The sequence below is a fragment of the Tupaia chinensis genome, unplaced genomic scaffold, assembly GCF_000334495.1.
Source record: "Tupaia chinensis unplaced genomic scaffold, TupChi_1.0 Scaffold000606_1, whole genome shotgun sequence".
Classification (NCBI taxonomy): domain Eukaryota; kingdom Metazoa; phylum Chordata; class Mammalia; order Scandentia; family Tupaiidae; genus Tupaia; species Tupaia belangeri.
This window is the reverse complement of record NW_006160124.1, coordinates 877,051-902,515: the sequence shown is the minus strand read 5'-3', so window position 1 is coordinate 902,515 and position 25,465 is coordinate 877,051. Positions and strand designations below refer to the sequence as shown.

Below are 25,465 nucleotides of genomic sequence, written 5' to 3'. Positions count from 1 at the left end.
ACTGTCTGTGGATGAAGAGGAGTTATTCTTTTCCCTTGGGAGAGAGGTATTTTCTTGCTTTCCCATATTTCTTGTGGCCCTGTGGTGATTTCTAGTCATCTGATGAAAAGTGTGTTTCTTCCCAAACTTGAAGTATAATCTGAGCATCCAGGAGCATGCAGAAAAGGAAACAGAGAGAGAGAAACAACAGCAACAAAAACAACCAAGAAACAGAGAAAAAGAGAAGAAAAAAACTAAAACAAAATTTTTAAAATTTTTTTTTAAAAAGCAAGTATTAGAAAACAGTGCAGCATACTCTGCACCATGCAAAATCACTAGTTCTCAGGAGCCATGAACATTTCTTCTGAGGGGGACCAGCAGTTAGCATAATGGCTATGTCACTGGACTCCCACGTAGTTGACTGTGGTTCGCCTCCCAGACCCGGTGGCTTAAACTCACACCGGGGGCATGTGCGTGAGTGCCCAGGATCCCAAGAGGAGAATGGAAGAGAGGGGATTGCAGTGTGGCCATCCCCCCTGGGGGGTGATTTCTCACTTTCTGTCTCTCTGTCTCTCTCTGTCTGTCTGGCAAGCGCACAAGTCCTATAGCAAAAACCTCTCAAAAGGAAAAATAAAGATTTCTTCTGAGGCCTGCTTCCTTGCCTCTCCTGGGTTGGGAGGAGGATAGGGGATTATTAACAAGATAAAGAGAGAGGAGAGGATGAAAGTCAAGAAAATGCTTTACCTTAAAAATTTTTAAAAAGGAAAAATTACAAAAAAATGAGAAGGTAGAGAGAGATAGAGACAGAAACAGGAGGCTTGAAAGTCTTCCTACCACTGGAGTTTGTGGGCTGGAGGCTGAATTTTCCATGGAAAATCTTCATTTCACTTATTCCTCTGAAATCACTAGTTCTCAAGAGCCATAAAGATGTCTCAGACTTGGCAGCTTCTAAGAGGAAAAGACCAAGGTAGACTGTGAGATGTTTGTGGAGGCTTCAACTTACAAGTTTTGTAATGAGATTGGAAATATTGAGGATATAAAAGTAGAAAGAAACACACATACATGCACATATACGCCCATGCACACACACATGAAAATACTGTGCACTTTGATGTTTAGAAAAATAAAGATTCACTTTAAAGAGAGGTGCATAAATCTTTCGCATATTTAATGCTATTGATTGGAAGCAAATTACCTGCAATTACCTCAAGGACCAAAGGTTAGCACATTTCTAAATCCATTTGCCCAATTCAGAAACACTTTCTTCTAAATTTGTAAGGTAAAATTAAAAAGATGTCATTTAATAAAAATTTTATATATGTATTTGGTCCAAGATGAAGTCGTGAACAAGCTTTTTCTCCTTCTGGTGTCATCAGCATCTCTTTTTCATCTTCATCATCCTAATTGGGTGTATCCCCCTCTTCAAAGTAGTTACTCCTGATTCTTGGGCTTTTCAAATCTTCTTTATGATAAAACATACTCATAGGACAGGGTCTCATCAATTAATTCCCATTCTTTGACCTAATTTGCTAGTTATTTTTAGATTTTATACTCTTCATGGAATTTCAAACAGCCTTAAACTCAAGAAATGTGAGGGAAAGCAGTACTCTGTCCTCTAATTTCAAATCTTAGTACATGGACCTGATCTTCACCCTTCTTCCCTGTCCTTAATGCTTTCGAGAAACTTAATCTATCATTTGATGTGTTACTTTCCACTTCTCCTAATCTCTCTCAGACAAACATATGTATTCTATTGCTAGTTTATCTACATGCTCTCAGCTTTTTCACTTTTAATTAATACTTTTCTTCACCTAGAAATTAACCAAAAATTTAGCATCAAAAAAATCAGATCAGAGCTAATATTCTCTAATGTTAAAGTTGAATTTTGATCTATTAAAACAACATTTTGAAAATTTTTAGTGATCTTCATTTTCTAAGTGGAATTTCCAAATTATTTTTATAATCTCCTAGCCAATTTCTCTAATTACGTACTACCTAGAATCTATCATTTAATCAACATTTGACAGCTCTGTGTGAGGTGCTATGGAAACCATAACAATGTCTAAAACATAGCCCTTGATGTATAGCAGCTTATATTCTAATAGGGAAAAGGAAGGATTTTATTTTTTTTTAGTATAATTTAATTTTATTATTATCTTTGTTTGCTATAAGGCACATTTTCTCACCAGGGAGAGACAAAGAGGGAAAGTGAGAAAGCAAGTTAACAGATTTGAGATTCAAAAAATGGTCAGCCACATGGGAGTCTAGCTTCTTAACCACCACACCGCCTGCTGGCCCCAGTAAAGATTTCCAATGAAATAAATTATGCAAATAAAATCTAAAACAAAATATGATCCTCATAATAAATGTAGTACAAAATGTATGGAAATTCAGCACTTAGGAAAACTCCTTACAATTGTAATAATGTGGAAGGTTATAAGGAGAAATTTTAAGCTGAATCGTCTAAAATTAATTAGATTTTAAATAGTCAACTACTCATACATAATAACCTCTAAATGGCTTCTTACTTTCCCTGGAAATAAGGAATTACAACCATGCAATGATATATTTCCTTATTAAAAGTCCCAATATGGCTTCAACTTCTGTTTACTCAATTGAAAATGTCAGTCAGAGAACAAAGGCCTTGTCTTTTATGGCCTATAATTCTGGCATCTGGAAAATTATAGTCATGGTCAAATTGCATGTGAGAGAACCAACTCTAACTTTGCTCAGTATTGTCTAGGTGTGTAGGCTTTGAGCACTCTCAGAAGCTCTTCAGAAACTTAAGGGTTTATTTTAGGGGAAAATGAGCATGGTTTCTGGCATCGCATCTCCCATCTATACCTCTCCCCCCCCCAATAAATTTTTACTTCATTTAGTCAAAGTGAATTTCATTTCTGACGCCAAGTCCCTAGGCAGTTAAAAGAAGAAGGAAAATATATATTAGCATACGCAGAGTATAGAAATGCTTCCTGCTCATATATTCCTGAGGTTATATTCACAGCAAACCTCTGAGATTATATTAATGCACCAATTAATAAAACATTGGCAAGCAGGTTGCCTGTAGAGAGGGCTACACATGCTTGTTTATAGTTGACACACCACTCATCATCCCTGAATGGAGAGCTTCCACTGTAGACTGCAATTCTCCAGCTGCATATGAATGTGGCTGCAGTAGGGAGCCTGTTTATCTGGGGAATGTGCTGCTGGCTGATTTATAATGAAAGGAACCTGAAAAGAAGTGGTTGGTGCCCTTTCTCACAATCCGATAAGCTGTTACACAGAGATAAACAGTTGCATTGAATTAACCATGTTTGTCCATTTTTCAATGTTAAATTTTAATTTCCTCTTTTTTCAGTTTCTTAGGGCTTCAGTTTAAATAACGCTAAGTGTTTTTAAGTTATGCAAGACCCTACGGTCTTAATCATTATAAATTCTGCTTTAAGGAAAAGCTAAATAAGAAAATACTAAGACAGTGTATTTAAACCTTATTCTAATTGATTTTTGAGTTATACGTCTCTAAGACTATAGTAAATGTTACCTAATAATGCCCTGTCAGAGGACTTAAAGGGAAATATTTTACATGACATTATTATCAAGTTGTTTTTATAGTCTCCATATCTCATTTTTAAATTTATATGATGTACGTAGTCTGAATAGACTGCTTTTTATGTCAAGCACTTAATAACTATTATCATGTTAAAGGACATCCATGATATACTTAACTTTCAAGATTCTCACAAATGATGAGAAACAGATGAGTACTTTTTCATCACTCTCTATATAAATATGTCTAAGCATTTAGAATGTTATTTGACTTTTTCAGGAATAATGTTAATTTGTGTACAATTAAAGTGTATCACTTAGGTGTCCAACTCCAGGCTTAGCACACACTCAATAAATATTTGATGAGTGACTGCATCTCTGAAGCTTCTAATAGGATAGTATGTGTGTTTCTTTAGTATTCTCCTAATCAAAACTTCCTTTTTTTGGAGAGGTTTTTGCCATAGGGCATGTGCGCTCGCCAGACAGACAGAGAGAGAAAGAGAGACAGAAAGCGAGAAATCACCCACCAGGGGGGATGGCCACGCTGCAATCCCTTCTCCTCCATTCTCGTCTCAGGATCTTGGGCATGCATGCACTTGTGCCCGGCATGAGTTTAAGCCGCCGGGTCTGGACTCGAACCACAGTCAACTAGGTGGGAGTCCAGCGACATAGCCATTACACTAACTGCTGGTCCCAGTAGTATCTTTTTTTAGAATTATTTATTTAACTTTATTTATTTATTTACTTATTTTAATTTTACTATAGAGGGACAGAGTGAGAAAGAGAGAAAGAGAGAGAGAGAAAGAGAGAGAGAGGGAAGAGAGAAAAGGAAAGTGAGAAAGCAAGCCTCCAGGTCTGGGACTCGAACCATGATCAGCCATGTGAGAGCCTAGTGCCCTTAACCACCACACCACCTGCTGACCCCCTAAAAGAAATATCTTTTGGGCCAGCAAATGGCATAGTGGTTACATTGCTGGACTCCCACATGGCCAACCACACTTCAAGTCCCAGACCTGAGGCCTTGAAAATCTTGCCGGTTGCATGTATATGCGTGCCCAAGATCCCAGGAAGAGAATAGAGGAGAAGGGATTGTGGCATGGTTATCTCCCCTGGGGAAGTGATTTTGTACTCTCCCTCTCCTTCTCACTGTCTCTGTCTCTCTCTCTGGCAAGTGCACGTGCCCTGTAGCAAAAACCTCTAAAAAGAAAGTAATATCTTCTAAATTGCTGATAGATAGACAGAGATAATTGAAACATAACCCCCTACCTGTGAAACAGGTAGACTGATACATACTATTACTGTCAGTATAATGTGATATGTTATATGAAGTTGTTTTTGACTAAGAGCACTTTTCCAACAGAGAATCAAACTTTCCATAGAATATACGGTCATCTTTAATCTTTGAGTAGTTAAATTTTCTCCACATTTAAGAGATATTTACATTTTTAATAAAGGTAGATAGTAAGCCTGTGTCAATGGCCTTCTTTTAATTAACTCTTCTCTTTTATTCGTTATATAAAACCATTATTTTTATATAGCAATATCTGCATCTTTATCATCAGTGATAATGATCACACTGTCTTGTGCCTTACATAGTAGTTTTGCTTCAAAGGGAATTGTACATAAAGATCAAAGAGAAAACAGAAATTGATATGAAGCTTTTTTAAAAAGGGCTGCAATATCAGCTTTAAAAATATTATTATTACACCTCTGGTGCCCTGTGCAGGTTTCCCAGAGAGGCTCTGAGTTAATATCAAGCATTTCAATGAATGCTTTCGTCATTGCAGAGACTCAAATTTAAGTAAATAAACAAAACAAAACCAAGCTGACTGTCTCAAGGAAGAGAAAACAAAACATCACCTGCCTCATGCAAAAGGAACGGAAAGCTTGGTTTTAAAGGGCACTGTTAACAGAAGAAGGGAGAAATGTCAAAAATGTTGAAGTAAACACTAGACAGGTTCCTATCTTGATTTTTTTTAGCTGCATTGTTTTGTCTTTTCTTTTCTTGGTACCTTAAGAATTCAAAATGCTATGCCATTTCATTTATTCCCAATGAACACACAAGGCAAAAAAATATGAATTATATTAGCAATAGCAAACATTTCTTGAACAAACTACAGCCCACATATAAAGAAAGTAAATAAGTTGAGGAAGGAAAATAGGAAAGAATACTTGAACTTTTCTGGTAGTTGACTGTTCAGTCTTTAACGGTGAGTGTTTGAGAAATAAGTATAGAGGTCGTATCCAGCAAACAGTGGTATGAGCAGAAACAAAAGTCACCAGCATCCTGTGTTTCCACTGAAGTGCATACAGTTCAGTGTGTCTGGGGTTTAAGTTCTGAAGGTAGAGGTGGAATAACACTGATGGGCACAGTAACCAGTAAGACTTCAGGACTAGCCATATACTATCTTCTAAATTGCTGATAGATAGACAGAGATAATTGAAACATAACCCCCTACCTGTGAAACAGGTAGACTGATACATACTATTACTGTCAGTATAATGTGATATGTTATATGAAGTTGTTTTTGACTAAGAGCACTTTTCCAACAGAGAATCAAACTTTCCATAGAATATACGGTCATCTTTAATCTTTGAGTAGTTAAATTTTCTCCACATTTAAGAGATATTTACATTTTTAATAAAGGTAGATAGTAAGCCTGTGTCAATGGCCTTCTTTTAATTAACTCTTCTCTTTTATTCGTTATATAAAACCATTATTTTTATATAGCAATATCTGCATCTTTATCATCAGTGATAATGATCACACTGTCTTGTGCCTTACATAGTAGTTTTGCTTCAAAGGGAATTGTACATAAAGATCAAAGAGAAAACAGAAATTGATATGAAGCTTTTTTAAAAAGGGCTGCAATATCAGCTTTAAAAATATTATTATTACACCTCTGGTGCCCTGTGCAGGTTTCCCAGAGAGGCTCTGAGTTAATATCAAGCATTTCAATGAATGCTTTCGTCATTGCAGAGACTCAAATTTAAGTAAATAAACAAAACAAAACCAAGCTGACTGTCTCAAGGAAGAAAAAACAAAACATCACCTGCCCCATGCAAAAGGAACGGAAAGCTTGGTTTTAAAGGGCACTGTTAACAGAAGAAGGGAGAAATGTCAAAAATGTTGAAGTAAACACTAGACAGGTTCCTATCTTGATTTTTTTTAGCTGCATTGTTTTGTCTTTTCTTTTCTTGGTACCTTAAGAATTCAAAATGCTATGCCATTTCATTTATTCCCAATGAACACACAAGGCAAAAAAATATGAATTATATTAGCAATAGCAAACATTTCTTGAACAAACTACAGCCCACATATAAAGAAAGTAAATAAGTTGAGGAAGGAAAATAGGAAAGAATACTTGAACTTTTCTGGTAGTTGACTGTTCAGTCTTTAACGGTGAGTGTTTGAGAAATAAGTATAGAGGTCGTATCCAGCAAACAGTGGTATGAGCAGAAACAAAAGTCACCAGCATCCTGTGTTTCCACTGAAGTGCATACAGTTCAGTGTGTCTGGGGTTTAAGTTCTGAAGGTAGAGGTGGAATAACACTGATGGGCACAGTAACCAGTAAGACTTCAGGACTAGCCATATACAAGGTCATAGAGCCCTGAGAAAAGCTTTATTACAGGTAGTCCATTCTTTAATCTTCAAGCAAGGAAATGTCAGCATCGATTATTATGAGATGTGCCACTCTGAGCAGCAATGTAGACTGTACATTAGACTGGGAATCTCTTCCAATGGGACACCCTTTGGGTTGTTAGTTTTCTAATTTATCTGAACGCACACAGAGGCTGTGGCTTTCAGGCATCCCAATTGACTCCGAGAGCATTCTCCTTCATAAAGTCCCACCAACCACAATTACGTATAGAACTAGGAGAACAGACAGGCAACCACACAGGCAAGGGTATGCAGCTACACCTCGTTTTAGAAGAATACTCCAGGAGACCCATGTGTCATTTCTCTCACCTGATCCTGACAACAGTGAACTCATCTCATCAAGAGGGGGAATAGGGAAGCAGAACGAGTGCTGACCGAGTGTTTATCCTAGTGTTAGGGGGCAGGATGTCAGAGAATACCACAGTAGGTCCATCGGTTTATATGCTGTATATCTATCAGTTCATGTTTGTATGCTCTGCACAAGGATTTTGAAAAGTTCCCCAAAGGACCCAAGCCTAATATCAAAAATATGATCCTCACAGCAGGTCTTTGCCTTATTCCTAATAGATGCAAATACTCTGGCCTATGATGTAAAAAGAAGCTTGGTTTAGGGAATTAACCTAAACTGTAATATACAGTCCAAACCCCAGCAAGCACACACAGTCATTATACTCCTTGAAATGGGAGGGCCACTTCAGGAGTTGCCTTACACTGGCTAGGGGAGGCAGTCACCAGCAATCTACGGTGACACTTTCCACAGACTTTCCATCGTTTATAGTTGTACAGGTTATATAATAATAAATTTTAAAATGTTGTATGTGAGAAAGGAATATCTTTTTCTTATTCACAACAAGGTGTATTGGAAGCTGGCAACAGTTCATAAAAACCTAGAACATACTGCTATGGTCCTGCTACAGATAAGACCCTAGAACAGTGGAGGCAGGGATGTTAAACAGGTAGTCTTTACAGGGATGATTGGCTAATTGGATGAGGAGGAGATGAGGGAGGACTACAGACTTCTGGCTCCAGAGCCTGGATATGGAGAAGATATTTTCACAGAGATAAGAGAGAGTTTATGATATGTAGACCTTGAGGTGTTTGAGGGATGTTTAAGTAAAGCTATTCAGTGGTCATTTGATGGGCCAGAAATTTGGAATGCATTTAAATGGTAGGTGAAACTATAAAAATAAATGAATTAGCTCAGAAATAGGGAAGTAAAAAAATGGGAGATGATAGGTGTTCAAGAGAGGAATTTCAGATGTAGTCAGACATGAAGCATAAGAACAGAGACCTAGGAAGATGTAACAAGTAGAAAATAGCCAAAATTTCAGCTAAGGTCAAGTGAAATGAGGGCTGCAAGGAATTTATTCAACATAGAAGCTACTATATAGGCAGTAGGTTTGCTCAGTGCCATTTTGTTGAAGCAGGAGAGGTAGAATCTTGATTGCAGTGGGCTGAAGGCATCTGTGATGAGAGGTGGGACAATGATACATACCACTGTTTTAGAGAGCTCATCTACAAAGGGAAGGACAGAGATATGGAAGAAATGCAGAAATGGTGACATTTACTTTTGTTTTGTTTTGTTTCTAAGTGGAAAGGGAAAGCATCTGTTAAAAGGGTAAATTTACAAATATAGCCAAAAGAGAAATTACATACTGATAGTCAAGTTACTGCCTTACCAATAACAAATGAGAGTTTCAAGCTTGGAGATGGAAAATTAGAGTCTGAACCTTACCTCCATTCTTTTTTTTTTTTTTTTTAGTATTTATTTAATTCCATTTGTTGTTATTATTTTTTTTTAATTTGATCCGAGAGAGACAGAGAGAAAGGGAAAGTGAGAAAGCAACCCACCAGGTCTGAGACTTGCACTGCGGTTGGCCACATGGAAATCCAGTGCCCCTAACCACCATGTCACCTGCTGGCCCCACCTTACCTCCATTCTAAGTGTACTTAGTTGAGTCAGTTTACCTCTTTAGTCCCCAGTGCCCACTCCTCTGAAATAGGTAAGGTCTATAGCACAGAAACAACTGTGGGAGAGTGCCTGATGCAGTGGTGCGGTGCATGTTTAGCAAATGGTAGCTCCAGGTAATACTTCTAACAAAGGTCTGATTAGGAACCATCGGTAGGATCACTGTTGTTTCTCTATCATTTTTGTTCATAAAATTTTTATCTCTTTAGGAATTTGATGACATACTCTGTTAGTCTGACCCTCCTTTATGTGAAGGACAGGCCAAAGATCCAGTTTGGAAATGAGAGAAGACTAGCAGGCAACATTGACTTCATCCATTAATATCTCCCAGAAGTTTGAAAACGGGATTCATGAAGATGTTGACAAGACTTCAAGTTTTTACCTTAGCTTTGTTTTCAAAGGGATTTTTACTCTCTTTAGGGGATCATAACTTTATGAGGAGGGAGATTAAAATAGAAGGTGACCTTGTTTTAGGGGGCCTATTTCCTATCAATGAAAAAGGCACTGGAACTGAAGAATGTGGGAGAATCAATGAAGACCGTGGGATCCAACGCCTGGAAGCCATGTTGTTTGCTATTGATGAAATCAACAAAGACAACTACTTGCTACCAGGAGTGAAACTGGGTGTTCACATTTTGGATACATGTTCACGGGATACCTATGCATTAGAGCAATCACTGGAGTTTGTCAGGGCATCTTTGACTAAAGTGGATGAAGCTGAGTATATGTGTCCGGATGGATCCTATGCCATTCAAGAAAACATCCCACTGCTCATTGCAGGAGTCATTGGTGGCTCTTACAGCAGTGTTTCCATACAGGTAAGGTTGGCTAATGCCATCACTTAAAAACTGTGTCTTTTTGTTTTTATGTCTTGAGAGAGCAAGGAGAACATCTTAAGGAAAACATCTTAACAACTTTATGAATGGTAAGATAAACAATGTATTTGTTCATTTCTATGAGGATTTGATGATATTGGTTTTCAGACAGGTCATTTCTCTCAATGAAAATTATTTAAAACATATATCAGGTAGCTACTGCAACATAACAAATTGCCCCAAAATTCAGTGGTTAGAACAGTTATTTATTAGCCTTAAATCTGAAGATCAACTGGAGAGAGATGATGAAAGCTGGGTTTAGTTAGGGGTGGCTCTGCTTCGAGTTGTATCTTACCCTCCTGAAGTCAGTGGGCTAGCCCAGGCATGTCTTCTCATAGTGATGACAGAAGTACAAGAGAATACAAACTAACTGCTCAGCCCTTTCAAGTTGTTGCTTTGTATCACATCTACTATCATCTCATTAATCAAAGCAATGCACAGGGCTCAGCCCAGAGTCAAGGAGCAGGGAAGTGTGCCCTGCTCACATTCGGAGTGCTGTAAAGTTATATAACAAAGCATGCCAATATAAAACGAAGTAGTGATTTAAAGGCACTGATACAGCCTACCAGAAGATGGTATATAATATCACTATACTATGTCTTTGAACTATTTTTTACTACAGCATATTTTGGTTCAGAGATAATCTCTCAGAATATACACCTGAAAATGTATGCAGCAAAGCTAGATAATTACTAACCCCCCCAAAAGGAATCATTTAGCACACAAATTAAGCTATATAAAAAACTGATAGTTGACTCAGAATTTCATTCAAGAAAGAAGCATATTATTCAAACTCTTGTGATACTTACTTAGAGGATTACAGAATTTTAGAGGTAGAAAGGAACTGAGAAATCATTCTAGTTTAACCTTCTCATCTTCCCAATTCTATCCCCAGAAAGACTGATTTCATAAAAACTCCCATTGATAGGTAGTATAAGAACAAGAACTGAAATATTTTGTACTTCTGTGCTCTTTTAACTAGCCCATATAATTTCCATATGTTCATGTTACTTTAAGTTCAATATGTTTTTCTGATGAGAACATGAATGTCACATAATAAAAGTCTATGATCCTAAGAGTCACATATTTTGCCTCCTACCAAATTACCATAATAAAAGCCTCAAGAATTAAAGGAAATCATATTATGCTCATGTTGTCTTTATATGTCACAAACCACTTAAATTGGTTCTATTTGCATTGGAATAACCTTATTTCTATACCCCAGATTTGAGGCATTTAAAATTCTACGTACAATTGTGTGCTGTTTAAAATGAGCTATTTCAAATTTCTTTTCTTCACAGAACACACAGTCATATTATGACTAATTAGGATAATTGGCTTTTCATAAACACCCTTTGACATCATTAGATGGATAGAAAATCTTGCACATCTGAAAGCACATCATATTAATTTTGCCACTATTTCTATACTTGGATCATGAGAGATGGAATTTGCAACTTGAGAAGAGAGAATTAAAAATATGTATTTGTCATACTTCAATAATTTCACAGATGAGTGTCAATTATTTCATAACATTTATATTATACCTATTACTACCACTAGTAAAGAATTACATAATATGCTTTTTTTCTGACCTTAGTTTCTCTCAGTGCAGTCAATGACATTCTACAGCAAATGTGTAAATATTGATTTATCCAAAGTAATTAACAAAATAGCCCTTACAAAGAGATTTTTTTCAATTTAATTTTATTCTTTGCTACCTATGTACTCCTTGGAAGAGGTCAGACTTATTTAAAACAAAATGTGGGGTACTAAAACCCTGTACTTTTCCTCAAGGGAAGAAGCTACTTCTTACTCATCAAAGGACTGGCTTATTACTTCATTTATCTAGTAGTTATCATCACAAAGTCAAAAATGCTGATGTAGTTTTTGTCTCTATGGTATAAATAAGGAATCCAAAACTATTATACCATGGGCCTCAGAAAGATGCAGGTATGAATTCAAATGCCACCATTGACAGGTTAAGCTATTGGGTCATTGGAAAACTCACGATGTATTTTTGTGTCGAAAAACAGAAGACTACAAAATGACTTTTTCAACGACCCGATATTATAAAAGGAAAATAACACCTACTTCAAAAAGTTGTTGAAAAGATAAGTTGGGAAAATTTATAGGGAAATGCCTCACCAAACAGCAGATTCAATAAACACTATTATGTCCCTACAATTACAAGAAAAGTCAGCAGAAGTCTAAAACCAACCCTGTGATTTTCCCAGTAGCCACAGTCTCATGAAGTCTTTGCTGGTCCTCAAGTGATTAATCAACCAGGTCAGTCAGTTTTAAGCTCCTGCTGTGTGCTTTGCACTGTGATGGGGTGAAAGAGACCCCCAAAGTCATAGAGCACACAGCTTTGACCTCAAAGAACTTTAAGTTTGGTTTCAGGTACAGTGCTATGAAATAACAATCACTAGAGTCCAGAATATGGTCAGGTGGCTCACAAAGTAAGAAATGACCTGTAGAAAGGTTTTGAGAATGGCTGAATTGTGCATTGGAGAAAAGCTAACTAGGTTATGTTGTGAACAAATTGCTGCATCTGAGGACACTGATCCGAAAGTTGTGGTAGATGCCCACGGACAAGGGGATAAATACTTTGACAGAAGTAATGGCTGTGGTAAAGAAGAAAGGAGGGAATTCTTCTCCATCCTCTATGGTCCCCAGGTCTTCTGATTACCCAGGCTCTGATTAGGCCACATACTAGTATAGACCAAAGTAACCTGGGAGTGAGACAGTCTGTATATTGATCAGTAGGCACCCTTCCACAAAATGTCATGCTTTCACCTAGACATTATGAATGAAAGCAGGTCTTAGGGAGCTCCTATATAGCTAGGAATTAAAATATATTATCCTTTTGAAACACATCTGTCCTTTAATAAGAATACCAAGAAATACAGTCAACGGCAACCCAAAGCAACAAAATCTTAATGACGCTCTTTCACACTAACAAAGGAAATATTTTAGGAGTGATGGTTTTTCTGAGTACCTCTTATACATACCTACTCCTGCTGCTGTGACTGGTTGTAGCCATACACTGATATCTGGTAACTGTGGTAACAGAATATGGCTTATGGCACTGCCACTCATTTTTAACTACTTTTGCTTCAGGAGGTATCTTCTAGCTAGCTTCCTTTTCTCTCCTATCTTTCCACTAAAGAAGGAGATATCTTCTGAAAGTCGGCAGAGGAGATATTTCCTTCTGTGTTAGTTCATACAATAGGCAGTGTTTGCAAACAGTAAAAACTGCATGAGAGGGAAATTCTTACTTGCTGGGTTAAGCTGTATTACCATTGATGAAAAGTGGAGTAATTACTTTCCCAACACTCCTATTAAGTACAACAAACTACTCTGTGGTGGTCCCTTTCATAAAGCAATAGTATTGATTTCTTAATTTGGTAATCAAAGAAAGCTAGCATCCTTCTATATTAGTAAATATACATGGGATCTATTTGTTTGCCTCTAGGAAATAAGCACTTTTAAGATTATATCCTGCTCTTTTCTATACTTTGCAATATTTGAAATATTATGAAAATGTCCCTTACATTTTTCAGAGAATGTATTATTTCCTCAGTCTTCCTTGCCTAGAGGGAGCAAGTTTTAGCTAGAACACAGCAGGTCTAAGAGGATTCAGTTACTGCTTTGTTCCTGAGTGTTAATGGGACCTCAGCAACAAGTAGGAATTTGACTTAGATGAAATCTAAAATTTGAGATCATGGAAAAGGAAAAAAGAAGGCTTGAAAGATCTTACTAGCGCTTTCCCTCCTTGGTATAATCAGACCTTCTTTCAAAATTTCTAGCACTATCAACATCTCAGGAACTCTCTAACTCAGGGATTTGATCATTATGATGTAGTTTATCATGACATGGATTTGGACATGCCCTTCATTGTTCACATTGTATCCCTAAGAGGAGTAACTCCATAAACTAAATTCTTGCCATCAATTTCATAGATTTTTTGCTAAATGGGATAAGAGAGAGAGAGAGCATGTAGAGACATTATACCTTCCCTCCCAGTTCCTCAGTGTAAAAGTGGACCACCACTGGTCAATTTATATGCATCATTTGTCTTCTCGATGATTCATTCCTCCTTTAAATTTGAATGTTTTTGAAAATAGTTATACATTAACTGCTAGTCTAATAAGAACATTAGAAAAATAGCTGAAGGACTTAGGGTGCAAAAGCCTTCAGATAGTTAACTGATAGACTATTGACAGGGAACAGTTACACTTGTTCCGTAGAAATAGAGTGTATCAGCAGGAGAGTTTCTCAGCCATGGCAGTTTTTGACTGGATAACTCTGTTGTGTATTGTCCTGTAGATAAATTGTGGGATATTTAGTAGCTTCCTTGGCTACTTACCCACTAAATGGCAGCAGTGCTCCATGTTGTGACATCCAAAAGTGTTTCCATATACAGCCAAATTACAAAATTATACACATTCCTTTTTCTGAGAATCACTGAACTAGATCAAGGCATAACTAGGATCAACAAAAGGAAGTGTTTTTAGAAATGAAATAACCTGAAAGGGAAGTGGAGAGTGAGTCCTCTGTCACTGGAAATATTCAAATGAAAACTGGTCTGTTATTGAGATAACTGACCATTATGTTACATTTGAACTATATATCATTTAAGTATATTTCTTAATTTCCTAAATTATTAATAGAGGTTGCTCAACCAAAAAATTCTATTAGAGTATTGGCTATTACAAAGAAAATATCCAAAATATGAAGTAAAATAAGGAAGATATACTTTTCTATCAAGACCAACTTGATGAAGTCCAGTGAATTGTTTTGTTTTGTTTTTTTAATTTTATTTATTATCATTATTCTTTCATTTTGACCAGAGAGAGATGGACAGAGAGATGGGGAGTGAAAAAGTAAGTCACCAGGGACTAGCAGTTAGCGTAATGGCTATGTCACTGGACTCCTATGTAGTCAACCACGGTTCGAGTCCCAGACCCAATGACTTAAAACTTATGCTGGGCATGTGTGCGTGTGTGCCCAAGATCCCAAAAGGAGAATGGAGGAGAAGGGACTGCGGCATGGCCATGCCCCCTGGGTGGTGATTTCTCGCTTTCTATCTCTCTGTCTCCCTCTGTCTGTCTGGCAAGTGCACACGCCCTATAGCAAAAACCTGTCCAAAAAAAATTTTTTTGAAGTAAGTCACCAGGTCCAGGACTCAAACCGTGATCAGCCATGTGGGAATCTAGTATCTCAACCACTATGCCACTTGATGACCCCCAGCTATTTGTTATCTCCCTTGATTATCATAGCATTTTTGTGAATTTGGTTCACTTAGTGTCTTGATTCCCTATTTTCACAACTATACTACTTACATAAAATCATTTTTCATCACAAAATAAGAATTTATGTGGGTACTTCAAAAAGTTCAAGGAAAAATGATATTAAAGTACAAGTTTACTTGGGTAGAAAGAAATATTGGAATCCATGGATTGTTTTTTCATAATAACATCTTCCACAAAGTTAAAAAAAAAATCACTATTTTATTTACTACTATTACTTTAAAATTTGCTATAGGACATGTTCATTCACCAGAGAAAGAAGGGCAAGAGAAAACAAATCTCAAGATCTAGGACTCAAACCCTGGTCAGCTATGTGGGAGTCCAGAGCTTTAACCACTGTACCATCTGCTGGCCCCTTCCATGAACTTTTGAAGACTCTCCCTCATATTAAGCACATACATTTTAGATATAGCATGAACATTATTGTATAATATCTTAATGACATGATACAGAGATAATATAAACTAAATTTTTTAAAATAGTAGACATCTTATTGATGGTATAAGCAAATTATGAAATTTGATGTCCATATGTAAAATAGGAACAAATGTAGCTCCTGAGTATCACTTGACAACACAAGTATTTGGAGACCAGAAAGGTAACATGATGAGCAGAAAGGAATGGAGTTGAGCAGGAAAAGACTTTGGGATTTGTGTATACAGAAAACCTGTCTTTGAAGTCTCCCTGGACAGTTGCCATCTCATGGTCTACAGGATAGTCTCTGTACAGTTTTTCATAAAAGAGAGAACATAGTGTTTCTTCTACCTAGAATGTAATATCCTCTAGCTGTCTGTATGCTTTGCCAAATCCAACTCTCCTTCCGTCCTTTGCTTCAACCCCAACCCGTTTAACAAAATTTTTCCGAACTACCACTAACCACACCTCCATTGCTATCTTAATGAATATAATTGCTTATTTGCATATCTATTTTTCTACCCTAATATAAGCTACTTAAATTTAGGAACCACATATTTTTGTCTTTATTTTTACAGAAGCTACCATAATGCCTCTACCCAGTGGAGACTAAGTATTTTTTGAATACATTGAAAGAATTAACAACATGATATCCAGCTACTCTTCGAGAAGGCTGAGAATTCCCACTAAAATCTCCATTTGGAGTTACAACCATGGCCACCTATTCTAGATCAGTCTGGATGTTCATAAATGATAAATAAGCATTTTCTTACAATGGAAAACGTGGTTTGATGTAAAGAGAGTTGATGTGACCAGGGAAGTGGATGGGACAAAATTCCACTTCTGCTACCTACATACTCCCTACCACATACCTACCACTGTTCCAAGAGGAACAGTCCCACGAAGAATTAAGACTCAGACAGGCCAAGTCCAAAGTTCACATTTCTATCACTTTAAGAGTAGCAGAATCAACATTAAAATCCAGATATCTCACACTGCTATCCTGATCACTCCCTCACACAGCCTAAGCTTCAGAAAAACCTGCCCCTAAAGTTATCTTAGATAGAATCTTTTTATTTATTTCCTTCCCTAGTCTTCATTCTAAAGCAATCTCAAAAAGCTGAGTGTTTTGAAACTTCCTTCCATTGCTTCTGTTCCCCCTTCTTCAAGAAAGTGCAATGGTGTTCAAGGATTTTATTACAGGGAGGGAGATACTAGCAACAGCAATTTTAAAATGCTCTTGTTAACATTGCTTCACTGTAGAAATTTCTCACTAGAGGTAATTATCTCAGATATACCATTGTTTTCTTTGCTTTGGGGTTAATTTGTTCCTTAATTAATTCTCCTTCTGTCATGTGTTTACTTGGAAACAACTCCAGTGAAAGACAAAAGGTTACTCTAGGACTGCTATTCACAGGCCTTCAGTTCACCAGGCAATAGACTAGCCCATGACTGTGAACCAGGCTTATACTGCAAGTCACACATCTAGGATCAAAGTCAAGAACCAAAGCAAGGAGTACAAATATTCCTGAGACATCAACAAGTGTCTTATACTATGATCACAGGTTAATAAGTAAACTGATTGAAATAGTTACATTTAATTCTTAAGCATTGATTAGACATTTTTAAGAGTTGGTTTTGCTTCAGTGACACAAAGTTCTCTTTCCAAATTACCATTAAATATGTGCTTTTAAATGATCAATAAGTACAAGGCTCAGTTTATCGATATGGACAGAGCCAATTCTTAGCAGTTTATAAAAATCAAAAATGTATCTGAAAACTCAAGAGTGTTTTTCCAATCAGTGAACTTTGGAAGTTAAAAAATAGTGTTCCAAAACACACCAGTTAAACTCTAAGTTAACCCTGCTTCTCCAGGCAGGATATCAGGGGGACTTCAAACACTAAAATTGTGGGGCCACTGTTTTTGTTATTTGTGACAAAGTCGGGTTCTTGCCAGCTCTTTGACTTTATGTTCCAACCCAGGGAACAGCAACACAAGGGAGAATACAACAGAAACAACACCTTCAAAAATTATGTTCTTGACATCGATCAAATTTCTTTGCCAAGTCGTCAGAATGGTATAGCATTTTGAGAGACCGGTCATCAATTAATTGGGTTGGATTTGCAGGGTATGCAAGCCCTCTCCCTACCCCCAAGAACTAGCTGGTTCTTCCCAGGCACTGTGCCTCCAATTTGGTTAGATGCCATCAGGTCCCCAGTGAGGCCTCATAGAATATAAACCAGGCAATTAAGCTTTCCCAATGTGGAAAGCAGATGTAGTTGAACACATGATCAACAATTTGTTCAGAACTTTTCTATAAAAAGGTAACTTTCCACCAAAAAGAAAAAAAAAAAAAAAAAAAAAAAAAAAAAAAAAAAAAAAAAAAAAAAAAAAAAAAAAAAAAAACTGCATCCACAAAACACATATTATCTATGTTTACAAAGTAGTTTCAAGGAATATTACTTATACAAGATTTAAATAAATATACCAATTAATGTATGTTGGTGTTATCCAGTGAATTTCAACTGCTATCAATGACTGTTTAGCCTACTTGGCTGTTATTTCTTTGTTAAAGAAAATATTTGTGTTATCTTTTCTAAGGTGCTTTCAGGAATTTGAAAACTCTTCAACATTTCTATAGTCTCCAACAGCCATTTTGTTATTTAAGACTAGTTTCCTTCTGAGAATGAGTCAAGGTGACCAGTAATGACACAAACTGGAGAACAAATTAAAACATAAGTACTTCAGTAATTACTACCAACCAAATATTTGTTTTAAGTAGGCTCAATTTTTTTCTTTAAACTTCTATCCTTGGTATTTTTATTATTAACTAATTCAGTGTGATTGGGATTACATGGTCCCTGGCCTTCATGAACTCACAGTCTCAATTAGAGTGAGAATTTTGTCCATTTAATTACCCTTCTTGACTCTCTTCAATTTGGATATCATCTACTGTAGTCCTTTTTAAAACATAACTTTGGTTATGCCATTCTCGTTTTCACTCTGTCTCTCTGGAGAGTGCATGTGCCCTAGAGCAAAAATTTCTCTCTGGAAAAAAAAAAAAAAAAAAGGTTGTTTCGTGAATGACTACTAAATTAGATATTATCATCATTGTTTACTTTTAAGCATTTACCATTTACTCTGTACTAGTCAGTTGAGTACTTCATATATGTTATTTAATACTTATATAACTTCATAAATGAGGGATTGCTATTACTCCTTTTTACAAACAAAAGACAGTAACTTTAAGGAGTTAAAATAACTCACCTAAGGTCACACAGCTTAGGTAAGAGAAGGAGCTGGGTTCCAATGTTAGCCTGTCTGATTCCAACCCTATGCGCTGAACTACTACGCTATTTGCTTCTTTTGTGCCCAATAGCTCTGTCCAAGTAATGAACAGTTAACAAGGAAACTGTGAATAACATGGGTTGGTTTGGTTTTTTTTACTATAAATAATATGATGTATATCCCTTTGCCACAGGACCTCAGAGTAATAATAATCATGTAAGGAAATGTTGAGCCTTTAGCTCCTTCTAGTCACACCCAACAGTTTTTGTACCCTAGTTAACAACCAACAAGCATGTGTATTACATTATAAGGCTGTATTTGTCATATTACTGTTATATAAGTGACTTCAGAGGCCACAGGAAAATATGGATTAGTTTAACTTGTGGCTCTGTTAAGTCTATAAGAAACACTGTCAAAAATCAATATCTAGGGCACTAAAGGATGTGTCTGTAATAGTCTTTTGATGTCAATTCACCCTGGGAGTTATGCTTTTGTAGGTGTTGCTGACAAGCACACTCTGGACCAGGTATATCATAGAACTTTTCATCTTGGGAACCAGCAGTTAGTGTAATGGCTATGTCGCTGGACTCCCACGTAGTCAACTGCGGTTCGCGTCCCAGACCCCGTGGCTTAGAACTCACGTCGGGCATGTGTGCGTGTGTGCCCAAGATCCCAGGAGGAGAATGGAGGAGAAGGGATTGTGGCGTGACCATCCCCCCTGGGGGGTGATTTCTCCCTTTCCGTCTCTATGTCTCTCTCTGTCTGTCTGGCGAGCGCACGCGCCCTATAGCAAAAACCTCTCAAGAAAGAAAAAAGAACTTTTCATCCCATCATTAGTGACCAGACCTACTTCATTCCATGATTTCTCATAAAAATTCATGGGGAAAGTGAGAAGCACAGAGTAGATGCAGGCCGATTTGATGGAACATTGCTTCTTGTTTGTTTTGTAAGTACCTGCTAAGTCTGGATGGAAACAATGATTTCCTGAGATGGTGCCTTGTTAGTAAGGGAACAAGCCAGACATTTACTGAATGTGGAATGGCACTGCTATTGTCATGGTGAGGAACCAGCATGTCTTATAATGCCAGTCTTCTCAAATGATATGATTCAAAGAATCCTTTGTTTCATTATCACTTCGGCCTTAATGGTGAGCTATGAGAATGTCAAAATGGAAAACCTTATTATCTATAAATCCCTTACTGTCAAAAGAATAAAAGAAAGTTGTCTGATAATCTGGTTGCAAACTATAGGTATTGAGTTCAATGATTTTAGGAAAATTTTGGGATAGAAATTAGGATGATTTTGACTATTTTTGCAGGTTTCTACCATAACTACCTAGATTTTTTTTTTTGAATGTCCATGCAAAATCATGAAGATTGAGTCATAATGTTGAATGCAGTGGCAATATGGAAATTTGATACTGTTATTTGGGCCCATGGCCTGTAAGAGTTGGTCACTTTTATAGATTATACTGAGTGAATTGGTATCTGCTAGACTCTATTATATGAATTGTTACAACGAGATTAATCTCTGGTCTTCAGACATGAATTCCATGCAACTGTTTTCATGCAAAACATTCCCAGATGTGTTGCAGGTAGTGTGACAAAAAGAAAAAAAAAAGTGACTAATCTTGTCCACAATAACAATATGATTGGCATCCTTTATGGACAGATAACTCATATGATGTGAACAGCTTGAATTCCTCAGGCAGTTTCTCAACTATATACCACCTCCAGTTTCAGTCTAAAATACAAGCCAATCTGGAATTATGTACAGCTGATAGTGCAATTCGATCCATTTGAATTGGAGAGGCACTGAGAACTCTTAACATCACAACTTCTAGAACTTGTTTTATGTAATAACCTAGGTTATGAGGTAGCAGATGGTTCAAAATGCAGCACTCAGTGGTTCTCTTCTAAGCTCATATATAAGCATTTAATTAAAAGAACTAAATGGAACATGCAGCACCACATGTGTGATAAAAGCAATTAAAGATATAGGCTCATTCTTGGAAAACAACCCCAAAGAGATACATGAGTAAAACAGTGTACAAAGACAAACCCATGGACGCTATTATTTCGTCTCCTGATTTCCAGAACAGCAGCAATGATTTTTTTTTTCCAAATATATATAGTTCAGCTCTATAAATGGCATTTGTCTTAGAAGTAAGCCTTGATTCCACTTTGCCATCTGGAATTTTTGTAGCTAAGCATAGGTCCACATAAAAGCCAGTTATTTTGTTCTCTTTCATGTATTAGCACAGACTCAGAAGCCAATAACTATGAAGGTACTGAAAAAAAATTGATGATGAACAATCACTTTAATGGAAAATGTTTCTACTAGACTTTAAACACACATAATCTTTTTTTGTCTTCTGTTGAAAAAAATTGGCATCATGTTATCATAAAAGGCGCAAAGCTCATGTTTGAAATAGATACATTATGGACATACTGAGTGGGAAGAGTGACTACAAAACTGATGTGGGAGCTCACAGGTGCCTGGAATTTCCCAATTCACATTCTCTTTTTTTTCCCTATAACATCACAAGAATACTGAAGTAGTTTCCATAGTTTATACTCTTTGTTCCCATCACCAGACACCATTAAAATGAAGCACAGAATCTGGAATTCTATGAAGTATCCCTACTTGTTAAAAATGTTGGAAGAAATAAAACTCTCAGAATAAATTGATCTTTAATTCAAAATTCCCATCAGTTAATACCGATGGTTTAGATGTCAGTATTAGCATCATTCCACAATAAGCAGCTATCATTAGCTAAAAGGTAAAGTATAGATATTACCAAAGAAGAATCCGTGAGCCACTGTTTGTGAGATGTGCATGTCTGACTGCTTATGTACCTTATTCATGCTACATGTGTCTCCAGAAAACCTTTACCTTCCCAGTAGACCTCCGTATCCATTCATTTGGTAAAGTCTTCCTTAGGTATATATTTATATGGATCGTACTTTATGAATATGTGGTTTGAGGACTAGAACTTCATGGATAAGGCTTGTTTTGGTTTTGCTTGGTTTATTTTCCTTGGAACCGAAATGCAGTTTCTAGCCTTAAGAGAATTGAGTCAATAGCCAATTCCAGTTGGTATGATATTGACTTCCTTTTGTAGACTCCTAGTTATACAGAGATGGTTTGGAGGGTTTTGTTTGTTTGTTTGTTTGTTTGTTTAGTTGCCAGAGGGTACAGTTGTTCACCAGACAGACTAACAGAAAGAAAGAGATAGAAAAAGGGAGAAAGCACCCCTCATGGGGCATGGTGACATCATAATGCCTTCTTCTCTAGGATTTTGAATATGCATGCACATCTGCCCAGTATGTTTTTCAATCTTCTGGGGCAGGCATTCAAACTCTGGTTGGCCACATGGTATCTAGCTTCCTAAATCACTAGGCTAAAAGGCCAACTTGGAGAAACTTATTTTAATGGTATGAAAACTTTGACTGCAGATTACTGAAAGTCTAAATCAACTCTTTGTATTATGTATCATCTCTTTCTGATGAAACATTGAATATTGGTGAAGAATCCACATTGCACAGCAAATAATATTTCAGTAGTATTTGAGAATACTTTTACCTTGCTAGATTTCTTTCTCCCAGCCAACCCCACTACACAGAATTCTGTCCTTGTAACCAGAAAATGTTTCATGGTGGAGCAGAACACTATTGATTCATCCATCAAATCATTCATTTAGCAAGTATTATGGAGCATTTATATACTCTTTAAGGCATTGAGGATGCATAGATTAATACAGAATTCCTGACCTTAAATGTTCTCATTGCAGTGGAATAATTAGTGAATAACCTATAAACCACTACATACTTTGACTAATGCCATGGGAGAGATTCATAAAGGACTGGAAGAGGCTCAGGGAATGGGCACAGGATTTGGCATGAAGAGAGGTATTAAGGAAGATTCTTTATAGAAGAGATCTTTGAATGGATTAACTGAGCAGACAAATGGTAAAGGTCATGCTAGGCAGAGGGAACAATGTTTATATAAAGGCATGTAGCTTTGAGAACATGGGAAATCAGAGAAACTATACAGAATCAAGGTTATTCAGAGAGGAAAATATTAGAAACACGGTGACAGATGTTCAATAACTTGTAACTGGTTTGTTGGACAACTCTGGCAGGTGAAGGCCATTCTAAAATTTATCAGCTTACTACTACAAAAAATGGAGGGACCAGCAGTTAGCGTAATGGCTATGAAGCTGGACTCCCATGTAGTCGACCGTGGTTCGCATCCCAGACCCGGTGGCTTAAAAACTCAGGCCGGGCACATGTGCATGCATGCCCAAGATCCCGAGAGGAGAATGGAGGAGAGAATGGCCATCCCCCCTGGGGGGGGGTGATTTCTCGCTTTGTCTCTCTGTCTCTCTCTGTCTGTCTGGCGAGCACATGCGCCCTACAGCAAAAACCTCTCCAAAAATATGGAAAAAAGACATAAATTCTCATTTCAGACTATAGTATCTGCTGAAAAAATGTAATAATGCCCAGCCAAGTCTAGCATCCTAAGCATTTCTTCTTGAGGAAAAAAAAAAACCTAATACATTTGTGAACTTGGTGACTACGATAAAAGTATTGCAATAACAGCCATGGATATTAAACAGCCATGGCTGTTTAATTTAAACCATCAAGAAAATGAATGCCCCAAAGTATCTGAACATTGAATACAAGATGATATTATGAACTAAATGTGGAAAGGCTTCTGTTAAGTGTCATTTACCTGCATGTAGCCTCTTCAGACCTAGAAAATAACATGCTGTGCTGTAAGGTCATTGTGTTTCTCAGATAAATCATAAAGCCAAACTTCATCATATTTATAGCTTGCAGCTTCCATCCTTTCAGTAGAAATTTCCCAGTAGATTCTTTAAACCATCATGTTTAACTCTATAGATAGTCCGTCAGTAAACAAATGTTTACCAGGCCACCATAAAATATATTCTGACAAATGAAAAGTACGCTTTTGATAACAAGGAACAATAGTTTATGGTCTTCAAATAAAGGAGTTTACAGCTTCAGAAATAAAAACAGACAAAAATATTTTAACTGGAATGATATCACTTGTGACATTATAGTAAGAGGATTCTATTATAGCCTTGGGGCATAGGAAGGACTGAGTAAATATGGTGAGTATTGTGGTGGAATTTCTGGAATCAAATCCTATTTCTATTGCCTTCAGACTCTTCAATAAGATCCTCAGTTACTCTGTACCTCAGTTCCTCAATCAATGAAATGGAATGACAGTAATATCTACCTCATAAAATTGTTATGAATATTAAAGAAGATAATATAGTTGCTGGCACTAAAATATTAAAGCTTTAAAAAATATTAGGGATCTTTAAGACACTTCCTCAAAAAAGTAGTCTAAGAACAGTAATTTAAAGAACAAACACTGAAACAACTCTCCTCTGTTCAGTTTTGAGGAATTCTCAACTATAATCTAAAGAAAACAAATCACTAAATAATCTGTTTTTGAATTTAGTCACTCATGAATTTCTGGTACATGCTGAACTGCAATATCTAACTTTACATTGTAACTTCACTTTTTTTCTACTTTTACTCTTTTTCACCTGTGTGATTATAACTTAAATCTGAAACTTTACATCTCTCCCTATGTCATATTACCTTGCCTTTGAAGAAGGAGCTGAGTCTTTCGGAGAAATCAAAAGACTGACTATAATCTTAGCTTTTCTGCCTCTTCATTGTGGAAATTTTGACAAGTCACTTCACTCTGTAAACTTCTATTTTCTCATCTGAAAGGCTATTCAAGTGGTGCAATTGAGATCATACTTATTAGTGTTCTGTTTGCATGTTTTAACTCACCAAATTGCCTCTTCCTAGAAGAGGTTTCAGGCACCTCGTTACACATACATGGGTGTGTGTATACATGCAAACACACACACACATATGACTCTGTGTTGCTGTTTTATTCTAGCCCACCTTCCCAGACTACAGCTCCAGCTCACTGTGCCATCCCCAGGGCAGAAAACTGAATCTTTTTCATATCACTGTTGTTCTATGCCTACTTCATTCTCTTATAGAGTCCCCTTGTTTGAAAATTGTTCTCAGACTTCCAGGAGAGGTAGATATAGAGCCACAGGATCCCATCAGTCAAAAGACAAGGGAACCAGCAGTTGGCGTAGTGGCTATGTCGCTGGACTCCCACGTAGTCGACCGCGGTTCGTGTCCCGGACCCGGTGGCTTAAATCTCACGCTGGGCGCGTGTGCGTGCGTGCCCAAGATCCCGAGAGGAGAATGGAGGAGAAGGGATTGCGGTGTGACCATCCCCCCTGGGGAGTGATTTCTCGCTTTCTGTCTCTATGTCTCTCTCTCTGTCTGTCTGGCGAGCGCACGCGCCCTACAGTGAAAATCTCTCAAAAAAAAAAAAAAAAAAAAAAAAAA

General features: G+C 37.0%; 1 protein-coding gene across 1 annotated transcript in view; it reads left to right on the top strand.

Moving 5' to 3' along the window:
* GRM3 (glutamate metabotropic receptor 3) overlaps window positions 1–25,465 on the top strand; it is a 277,783-nt gene that overhangs the window by 162,813 nt on the left and 89,505 nt on the right. Inside the window, exon 2 of the mRNA XM_006158745.2 lies at window positions 9,366–9,974. Coding sequence (XP_006158807.1) covers window positions 9,507–9,974 — 468 coding nt within the window. The 5' untranslated portion in view covers window positions 9,366–9,506. The remainder of the gene's footprint in view (window positions 1–9,365; window positions 9,975–25,465) is intronic.